Source organism: Salvelinus alpinus, chromosome 10 (assembly GCF_045679555.1).
Source record: "Salvelinus alpinus chromosome 10, SLU_Salpinus.1, whole genome shotgun sequence".
In the NCBI taxonomy this organism is placed as follows: Eukaryota; Metazoa; Chordata; class Actinopteri; order Salmoniformes; family Salmonidae; genus Salvelinus; species Salvelinus alpinus.
The window spans coordinates 81882013-81892527 of record NC_092095.1 but is presented as its reverse complement, the minus strand read 5'-3'; the positions used below and the strand labels follow the sequence as shown (position 1 = coordinate 81892527).

Below are 10515 nucleotides of genomic sequence, written 5' to 3'. Positions count from 1 at the left end.
GCACTGTCTGTGGTGTCTGGGCTTAGATAATACAAGGATCTCCTGCACTGTCTGTGGTGCCTGGGCTTAGATAATACAAGGATCTCCTGCACTGTCTGTGGTGCCTGGGCTTACATAATACAAGGATCTCCAACACTGTGGTGCCTGGGCTTAGATAATACAAGGATCTCCAACACTGTCTGTGGTGCCTGGGCTTACATAATACAAGAATCTCCTGCACTGTCTGTGGTGCCTGGGCTTACATAATACAAGGATTTCCAGCACTCTGTGGTGCCTGGGCTTAGATAATACAAGAATCTCCAACACTGTCTGTGGTGCCTGGGCTTACATAATACAAGAATCTCCTGCACTGTCTGTGGTGCCTGGGCTTAGATAATACAAGGATCTCCTGCACTGTCTGTGGTGCCTGGGCTTAGATAATACAAGGATTTCCAGCACTCTGTGGTGCCTGGGCTTAGATAATACAAGGATCTCCTGCACTGTCTGTGGTGCCTGGGCTTAGATAATACAAGGATCTCCAACACTGTCTGTGGTGCCTGGGCTTACATAATACAAGAATCTCCTGCACTGTCTGTGGTGCCTGGGCTTACATAATACAAGGATTTCCAGCACTCTGTGGTGCCTGGGCTTAGATAATACAAGGATTTCCAGCACTCTGTGGTGCCTGGGCTTAGATAATACAAGGATCTCCAACACTGTCTGTGGTGCCTGGGCTTACATAATACAAGAATCTCCTGCACTGTCTGTGGTGCCTGGGCTTAGATAATACAAGGATCTCCTGCACTGTCTGTGGTGCCTGGGCTTAGATAATACAAGGATTTACAGCACTCTGTGGTGCCTGGGCTTAGATAATACAAGGATCTCCAACACTGTCTGTGGTGCCTGGGCTTAGATAATACAAGGATCTCCAACACTGTCTGTGGTGCCTGGGCTTACATAATACAAGGATCTCCAGCACTGTCTGTGGTGCCTGGGCTTAGATAATACAAGGATCTCCAACACTGTCTGTGGTGCCTGGGCTTAGATAATATAAGGATTCCTCAGCACTCTGTGGTGCCTGGGCTTACATAATACAAGAATCTCCAGCACTGTGGTGCCTGGGCTTACATAATACAAGAATCTCCTGCACTGTCTGTGGTGCCTGGGCTTAGATAATACAAGGATTTCCAGCACTCTGTGGTGCCTGGGCTTAGATAATACAAGGATCTCCAACACTGTCTGTGGTGCCTGGGCTTAGATAATACAAGAATCTCCAACACTGTGGTGCCTGGGCTTACATAATACAAGGGTCTCCTGCACTGTCTGTGGTGTCTGGGCTTAGATAATACAAGGATCTCCTGCACTGTCTGGGCTTAGATAATAAAAGGATCTTTGGCACTGTCTGTGGTGTCTGGGCTTAGATAATACAAGGATCTCCAACACTGTCTGTGGTGCCTGGGCTTAGATAATACAAGGATCTCCAGCACTGTCTGTGGTGCCTGGGTTTAGATAATACAAGGATCTCTAGCACTGTCTGTGGTGCCTGGGCTTAGATAACATAAGGATCTCCAACACTGTCTGTGGTGCCTGGGCTTACATAATACAAGGATCTCCAGCACTGTCTGTGGTGCCTGGGCTTAGATAATACAAGGATCTCCAGCACTGTCTGTGGTGCCTGGGCTTAGATAATACAAGGATCTCCAACACTGTCTGTGGTGCCTGGGCTTAGATAATACAAGGATCTCCAGCACTGTATGTGGTGCCTGGGCTTACATAATACAAGGATCTCCAGCACTGTCTGTGGTGCCTGGGCTTAGATAATACAAGGATCTCCAGCACTGTCTGTGGTGCCTGGGCTTAGATAATACAAGGATCTCCAACACTGTCTGTGGTGCCTGGGCTTAGATAATACAAGGATCTCCTGCACTGTCTGTGGTGCCTGGGCTTAGATAATACAAGGATCCCCAGCACTGTCTGTGGTGCCTGGGCTTAGATAATACAAGGATCTCCAGCACTGTCTGTGGTGCCTGGGCTTAGATAATACAAGGATCTCCTGCACTGTCTGTGGTGCCTGGGCTTACATAATACAAGGCTCTCCAACACTGTCTGTGGTGCCTGGGCTTAGATAATACAAGGATCTCCTGCACTGTCTGTGGTGCCTGGGCTTACATAATACAAGGATCTCCTGCACTGTGGTGCCTGGGCTTACATAATACAAGGATCTCCAACACTGTCTGTGGTGCCTGGGCTTAGATAATACAAGGATCTTTGGCACTGTCTGTGGTGCCTGGGCTTAGATAATATAAGGATGTCCAGCACTGTGAATGGTCTTATTACATTTATGTAGCAGATAATGATTTATTGTGGTGAGGCAGTAGAGATCAAACCAAACATGATTTGACGTGACACATTTATTAAACAAAAAGGTCAAAAAAAGGGGTCAGACCTTTTCACCAAACATACATTAGATTCAACATTTTGTAAGTCGCTCTGGATAAGAGCGTCTGCTAAATGACTTAAATGTAAATGTAAACATTCCCACTATAAAACAAGAGGCAACAAGAATATCCAGCTGTAAATGAGTCTTCATTGTATGAAATAAAGGATTGTCCACTCTGACATGTATCTGTCTCTTATAGAGATCTATTTTCCCTAGGAAATATCAACCTGAAGTTAAGGACAGTTTCATTAATAAACAGTACATCAGTATGAATGGTCAAAGTGAGATGGCGCCAGCTACAGCGGTGTGTCTCTTTGATAACGTCAATACCACAAAATTGTCCAGGCCGGGCCAATCCGCTCTGTGCTTGTCAGACGTTTTCTTTTCACACGAATTGTCGGCAGCTTGAGCGCTTAAAAACCGTGCTGTCGGCCTCCCGACGAGATCTGCCGCCAGGGTGCTTGTAACCGCGCTGAAGGGTGGTGAGATCTAGATCCCATGGTTGAGCAGGTCGTGATGGGGTTTAGATCCCATGGTTGAGCAGGTCGTGATGGGGTTTAGATCCCATGGTTATGATGGGGTTTAGATCCCATGGTTATGATGGGGTTTAGATCCCATGGTTGAGCAGGTCGTGATGGGGTTTAGATCCCATGGTTATGATGGGGTTTAGATCCCATGGTTATGATGGGGTTTAGATCCCATGGTTATGATGGGGTTTAGATCCCATGGTTATGATGGGGTTTAGATCCCATGGTAGAGCAGGTCGTGATGGGGTTAGATCCCATGGTTGAGCAGGTCGTGATGGGGGTTAGATCCCATGGTTGAGCAGGTCGTGATGGGGTTTAGATCCCATGGTTATGATGGGGGTTAGATCCCATGGTTATGATGGGGTTTAGATCCCATGGTTGAGCAGGTCGTGATGGGGTTAGATCCCATGGTTATGATGGGGGTTAGATCCCATGGTAGAGCAGGTTGTGATGGGGTTTAGATCCCATGGTTATGATGGGGTTAGATCCCATGGTAGAGCAGGTCGTACTTGGGGATGTTCTGAGGGTCGATGGGACTCTGGACCATCATCTTCCCTCTCATAGCTCCTCTGTAGATCACCTCGATCAGATCCAGGAAGTCCTGCTTGGTCTTAAAACTGCCCACAAACTTGGTGTGATCTGGAGACCTGTATAGGGACAACAGTGGTTTAGCTATAGGCCTACAAAAAGGGGAAATGGTTTGTAGCTAATACGAGTAGTACCCACACCTATGACATTAAACCAACCAGTGGTATTCTAGCTAGTTGTAGGCCATCTTCCTTCTCAACACTAAGATGTCACCACTCACCCATAATCAACCTTCATGTGTTGTCCGTTGAAGAAGAAGACGGTAGATGGGATGTAGCTGATGTCGAAGTATCTCGTGTAGACGGGAGCTGAGTCCACATCCACGATGTAGATAGACGCCATGTTACTCAGGTGGTGGGTGGTTTTGGACAGCTGGCAAAATAATGACAACACTGTCATTCCCGATTCAGACAGACTGAAACGTTACAACAACAAAAAATACATTGACAGTGTTGGTGTAAATATTGGTAACGACTGACATGCACGTTTTGCATTAATGTTTACTGGCCACAATATTGCAGTAGCTATATACCCAGCTAGCATGCTAGCTAAACATGCTAACGTTAGCTACTTACAATCTCGTCAAGCTGCAGGCAGACCGAATCTTCATCTCTGCCAAACCGAAGAACTAAAACCTTTTCAGCGACAGTTTTTATTACCTCGTCTATGTCATTTTTGCACGACAACTTGGCCAAAAACAAACTCATTTTGTTAGCTGCTGGCTAGCATTGTGCTCAGTTTGACAAACGAAAAATGGCACGTACCGGTATTGCTGTGTAACACCATAAAACGTCCGCCAGAAACTGTGACCGACCAGCCGCTTGTGTCCGCTGCTTCTTTTCTGTCGTTTGAGCCAGTATGTTGATATTTGTTTAACGTTTAATACTGCGTTTTACTAGTATATCCGTATGTAGTATGGCTAGTAGATTTTAGCTTGCTGTTTGGGGTTTTAGGCTGGGTTTCTGTGAACAGCACTTTGAGATATCAGCTGATGTAAGAAGGGCTATATAAATTAATTTGATTAGTAAGCAGTAGGCTAGAAAGATTTCAGACACAACCACAGTTTTTCGTACTTTTGTTAAAATAAACACACCAAAAAAACACTCAATCCATCAACAAAAACAACTACATTTTAATTTATATATTAAAGTGAGCATGTTTTTATATACACTTAACCATTGGGGTGTCTGAAGAAAGGGAGAGAGAGGAGTGAGACAAAAGAGAGAACCAGAAATTACCATGTGTGTGGTACATATCTATTCTATCTCATCTACACACAGTTGAAGCCAGGAAGTTTACATACGCCTTAGCCAAAAACATTTAAACTCCGTTTTTCACAATTCCTGACATTTAATCCTAGTAAAAATTCACTTTCCTAAGTCAGTTAGGATCACCACTTTATTTTAAGAATGTGAAAATGTCAGAATAATAGTAGAGAGAATTATTTCTTTCAGCTTTTATTTCTTTCATCACATTCCCAGTGGGTCAGAAGTTTACATACACTCAATTAGTATTTGGTAGCGTTGCCTTTAAATTGTTTAACTTGGGTCAAACATTTCAGGTAGCCTTCCACAAGCTTCCCACAAGAAGTTGGGTGAATTTTGGCCCATTACTCCAGACAGAGCTGGTGTAACTGAGTCAGGTTTGTAGACCTCCTTGCTCGCACAGGCTTTTTCAGTTCTACCCACAAATTTGCGACCAAACTTTAACTTCCTGACTGATGCCTTGAGATTTTGCTTCAATATATCCACATATTTTTCCCTCCTCATGATGCCATCTATTTTGTGAAGTGCACCAGTCCCTCCTGCAGCAAAGCACCCCCATAACATGATGCTGCCACCCCCGTGCTTCACGGTTGGGATGGTGTTCTTCGTCTTGCAAGCATCCCCCTTTTTCCTCCAAACATAACGATGGTCATTATGGCCAAACAGTTCTATTTTTGTTTCATCAGACCAGAGGACATTTCTCCAAAAAGTACGATCTTTGACCCCATGTGCAGTTGCAAACGGTAGTCTGGCTTTTTTATGGCGGTTTTGGAGCAGTGGCTTCTTCCTTACTGTGCGGCCTTTCAGGTCATGTCGATATAGGACTCGTTTTACTGTGCATATAGATACTTTTGTACCTGTTTCCTCCAGCATCTTCACAGGGTCCTTTGCTCTTTGTTCTGGGATTGATTTTCACTTTTTTCACACCAAAGTACGTTCATCTCTAGGAGACAGAACGCGTCTCCTTCCTGAGCAGTATGACAGCTGCGTGGTCCCATGGTGTTTATACTTGCGTACTATTGTTTGTACAGATGAACGTGGTACCTTCAGGCGTTAGGAAATTGCTCCCAAGGATGATCCAGACTTGTGGAGGGCTACCAATTTTTTTACGAGGTCTTGGCTGATTTCTTTTGATTTTCCCATCATGTCAAGCTAAGAGGCACTGAGTTTGAAGGTAGGCCTTGAAATACATCCACAGGTACACCTCCAATTGACTCAAATGATGTCAATTAGCCTATCAGAAGCTTCTAAAGCCATGACATCATTTTCTGGAATTTTCCAAGCTGTTTAAAGGCACAAGTCAACTTAGTGTATGTAAACTTCTGACCCACTGGAATTGTGATACAGTGAATTATAAGTGAAATAATCCGTCTGTTAACAATTGTTGGAAAAATTACGTGTGTCATGCACAAAGTAGATGTCCTAACCGACTTGCCAAAACTATAGTTTGTTAACAAGAAATTTGCGGAGTGTTTTAATGACTCCAACTTAAGTGTATGTAAACTTCCGACTGTATATACCAGAACCACGTAGCCCAGGTCAATCCACTGGATCAGAGCCTTCCAGAGCTCAGCTGTTTCACTACATGTCTATGGAACCCCTGGCAACAGAACAAGTAATGCTGGATCAGTCAGTGTCCGTGGCAACAGAACAAGTAATGCTGGATCAGTCAGTGTCCCTGGCAACAGAACAAGTAATGCTGGATCAGTCAGTGTCCGTGGCAACAGAACAAGTAATGCTGGATCAGTCAGTGTCCCTGGCAACAGAACAAGTAATGCTGGATCAGTCAGTGTCCGTGGCAACAGAACAAGTAATGCTGGATCAGTCAGTGTCCCTGGCAACAGAACAAGTAATGCTGGATCAGTCAGTGTCACTGGCAACAGAACAAGTAATGCTGGATCAGTCAGTGTCACTGGCAACAGAACAAGTAATGCTGGATCAGTCAGTGTCACTGGCAACAGAACAAGTAATGCTGGATCAGTCAGTGTCACTGGCAACAGAACAAGTAATGCTGGATCAGTCAGTGTCACTGGCAACAGAACAAGTGATGCTGGATCAGTCAGTGTCACTGGCAACAGAACAAGTAATGCTGGATCAGTCAGTGTCACTGGCAACAGAACAAGTAATGCTGGATCAGTCAGTGTCACTGGCAACAGAACAAGTAATGCTGGATCAGTCAGTGTCACTGACAACAGAACAAGTAATGCTGGATCAGTCAGTGTCACTGGCAACAGAACAAGTAATGCTGGATCAGTCAGTGTCACTGGCAACAGAACAAGTAATGCTGGATCAGTCAGTGTCACTGGCAACAGAACAAGTAATGCTGGATCAGTCAGTGTCACTGGCAACAGAACAAGTAATGCTGGATCAGTCAGTGTCACTGGCAACAGAACAAGTAATGCTGGATCAGTCAGTGTCCGTGGCAACAGAACAAGTAATGCTGGATCAGTCAGTGTCACTGGCAACAGAACAAGTGATGCTGGATCAGTCAGTGTCACTGGCAACAGAACAAGTAATGCTGGATCAGTCAGTGTCACTGGCAACAGAACAAGTAATGCTGGATCAGTCAGTGTCACTGGCAACAGAACAAGTAATGCTGGATCAGTCAGTGTCACTGACAACAGAACAAGTGATGCTGGATCAGTCAGTGTCCCTGGCAACAGAACAAGTGATGCTGGATCAGTCAGTGTCCCTGGCAACAGAACAAGTAATGCTGGATCAGTCAGTGTCACTGGCAACAGAACAAGTGATGCTGGATCAGTCAGTGTCCCTGGCAACAGAACAAGTGATGCTGGATCAGTCAGTGTCACTGGCAACAGAACAAGTAATGCTGGATCAGTCAGTGTCACCGGCAACATGTTTTGGTAACTCCTCTTCTTCACAGTAAAAGACCCTGGTGTTTATTTCAATACAAACCATGGTGGGGTGATGACATGTGTCCAATAACAAAGATGAAACCTTTAAAAACAGTCTAACAAAGAGTGCAGGAAACTAAATAAACAGAAATGACTGCATTGTGCAAGTCCACCCACCATCTCTCCCTACTCTCCCTCCCTCCTTTCTCCCCTCCCTCCCCCTTTCTCCCTTCCACTCCCCCCTCCCTCCCCTTTCCTCCCTCCATCCCCCTCCCTCCCTCCCCCACTTCTTTCTTCCCTCCCCCTCCCACCCTCTCTCCCCCACTCCTTTCTTCCCTCCCTCCCTCTCTCTCCCCCTCCCTCCCCCACTCCTTTCACCCTCCCTACCTCCCTCTCCCCCTCCTCCTAATCATTAGGTAGAGGATCATATAAACAGATTTGGGCCTCAGGACAGAGATGTGTGGTGATTGGTCGACCTGGCTGTGAGGTCACTTCCTGTAGGGTGAGTGGTTGGGGGTCGTCAGAGTGTCTTGGGGGGCGAGACAGGGGGGCAGGAGTGGGACTTAATGCTATTGTGTTTACTGTCTGCCTCGTCGAAGTCTAACAGCCGACCGTTGACGTTGACGTCCATACAGCCGTGGTAGTAGGCTGTCACCGGGGTGGAGGACACTGGGATATCGTCTGTAGACGGACGGAGGGGGGGGAGAGATTAAATACCAACCAAAAACACACTTTAGTGCTTTTCATACTTCATCAATGAAATCTGAATCAATTCTGAACTATGGACTACGGTAGTCAGTTTCACCAATCGGGCAGTCCTCCTATACATGTCCTGACAGAGTGTGTCATCATTGTGTTTAGTTAGTTAGTAACTAGCTAGTTACCTGGCAGTCCTCCTATACATGTCCTAACAGAGTGTGTCATCATTGTGTTTAGTTAGTTAGTAACTAGCTAGTTACCTGGCAGTCCTCCTATACATGTCCTGACAGAGTGTGTCATCATTGTGTTTAGTTAGTTAGTAACTAGCTAGTTACCTGGCAGTCCTCCTATACATGTCCTGACAGAGTGTGTCATCATTGTGGTTAGTTAGTTAGTAACTAGTTAGTTACCTGGCATTCCTCCTATACATGTCCTGACAGAGTGTGTCATCATTGTGTTTAGTTAGTTAGTTAGTAACTAGCTAGTTACCTGGCAGTCCTCCTATACATGTCCTGACAGAGTGTGTCATCATTGTGTTTAGTTAGTTAGTAACTAGCTAGTTACCGGGCAGTCCTCCTATACATGTCCTGACAGAGTGTGTCATCATTGTGTTTAGTTAGTTAGTAACTAGTTAGTTACCTGGCAGTCCTCCTATACATGTCCTGACAGAGTGTGTCATCATTGTGGTTAGTTAGTTAGTAACTAGCTAGTTACCTGGCAGTCCTCCTATACATGTCCTGACAGAGTGTGTCATCATTGTGTTTAGTTAGTTAGTAACTAGTTAGTTACCTGGCAGTCCTCCTATACATGTCCTGACAGAGTGTGTCATCATTGTGGTTAGTTAGTTAGTAACTAGTTACCTGGCAGTCCTCCTATACATGTCCTGACAGAGTGTGTCATCATTGTGTTTAGTTAGTTAGTAACTAGCTAGTTACCTGGCAGTCCTCCTATACATGTCCTGACAGAGTGTGTCATCATTGTGGTTAGTTAGTTAGTAACTAGCTAGTTACCTGGCAGTCCTCCTATACATGTCCTGACAGAGTGTGTCATCATTGTGTTTAGTTAGTTAGTAACTAGCTAGTTACCTGGCAGTCCTCCTATACATGTCCTGACAGAGTGTGTCATCATTGTGGTTAGTTAGTTAGTAACTATCTAGTTACCTGGCAGTCCTCCTATACATGTCCTGACAGAGTGTGTCATCATTGTGTTTAGTTAGTTAGTTAGTAACTAGTTACCTGGCAGTCCTCCTATACATGTCCTGACAGAGTGTGTCATCATTGTGGTTAGTTAGTTAGTAACTAGCTAGTTACCTGGCAGTCCTCCTATACATGTCCTGACAGAGTGTGTCATCATTGTGTTTAGTTAGTTAGTTAGTAACTAGCTAGTTACCTGGCAGTCCTCCTATACATGTCCTGACAGAGTGTGTCATCATTGTGGTTAGTTAGTTAGTAACTAGCTAGTTACCGGGCAGTCCTCCTATACATGTCCTGACAGAGTGTGTCATCATTGTGGTTAGTTAGTTAGTAACTAGCTAGTTACCTGGCAGTCCTCCTATACATGTCCTGACAGAGTGTGTCATCATCGTGTTTAGTTAGTTAGTAACTAGCTAGTTACCTGGCAGTCCTCCTATACATGTCCTGACAGAGTGTGTCATCATTGTGGTTAGTTAGTTAGTAACTAGTTACCTGGCAGTCCTCCTATACATGTCCTGACAGAGTGTGTCATCATCGTGTTTAGTTAGTTAGTTAGTAACTAGTTACCTGGCAGTCCTCCTATACATGTCCTGACAGAGTGTGTCATCATTGTGTTTAGTTAGTTAGTAACTAGCTAGTTACCTGGCAGTCCTCCTATACATGTCCTGACAGAGTGTGTCATCATTGTGGTTAGTTAGTTAGTAACTATCTAGTTACCTGGCAGTCCTCCTATACATGTCCTGACAGAGTGTGTCATCATTGTGTTTAGTTAGTTAGTTAGTAACTAGTTACCTGGCAGTCCTCCTATACATGTCCTGACAGAGTGTGTCATCATTGTGGTTAGTTAGTTAGTAACTAGCTAGTTACCTGGCAGTCCTCCTATACATGTCCTGACAGAGTGTGTCATCATTGTGGTTAGTTAGTTAGTAACTAGCTAGTTACCTGGCAGTCCTCCTATACATGTCCTGA

The 10515-nt window shown here is 44.9% G+C and overlaps 2 protein-coding genes across 3 annotated transcripts in view; both read right to left on the bottom strand.

The window, feature by feature from the left end:
• Window positions 1-2375: 2375 nt before the first annotated feature.
• On the bottom strand, window positions 2376-4499 carry txnl4b (thioredoxin-like 4B). 2 transcript variants are annotated; one of them, XM_071331003.1, is made up of 3 exons: window positions 4110-4499; window positions 3755-3906; window positions 2376-3593 (listed from the first exon to the last, which is right to left on the bottom strand). In XM_071331003.1, the coding sequence occupies exons 1-3, from the start codon at window positions 4239-4241 to the stop codon at window positions 3428-3430; spliced, it is 450 nt and encodes a 149-aa protein (XP_071187104.1). In that variant the 5' UTR covers window positions 4242-4499; the 3' UTR covers window positions 2376-3427. The 2 variants fall into 2 exon arrangements, with proteins under 2 accessions (XP_071187104.1, XP_071187105.1); XM_071331004.1 differs by having other exon boundaries at window positions 3755-3949; window positions 4110-4378.
• Window positions 4500-8022: 3523 nt separating this feature from the next.
• Window positions 8023-10515, bottom strand: part of pros1 (protein S) — a 48484-nt gene continuing 45991 nt past the window's right edge. Inside the window, exon 14 of the mRNA XM_071331002.1 lies at window positions 8023-8335. Coding sequence (XP_071187103.1) covers window positions 8175-8335 — 161 coding nt within the window. The 3' untranslated portion in view covers window positions 8023-8174. The remainder of the gene's footprint in view (window positions 8336-10515) is intronic.

Coding starts and splice junctions, on each gene's coding strand:
- txnl4b (XM_071331003.1), bottom strand. CDS start 4,241: ATGAGTTTGTTTTTGGCCAAGTTGTCGTGCAAAAATGACATAGACGAG. Junction 3,907..4,109: donor GCCTGCAGCTTGACGAGATT/GTAAGTAGCTAA, acceptor TTATTTTGCCAG/CTGTCCAAAACCACCCACCA. Junction 3,594..3,754: donor CACATGAAGGTTGATTATGG/GTGAGTGGTGAC, acceptor GTCCCTATACAG/GTCTCCAGATCACACCAAGT.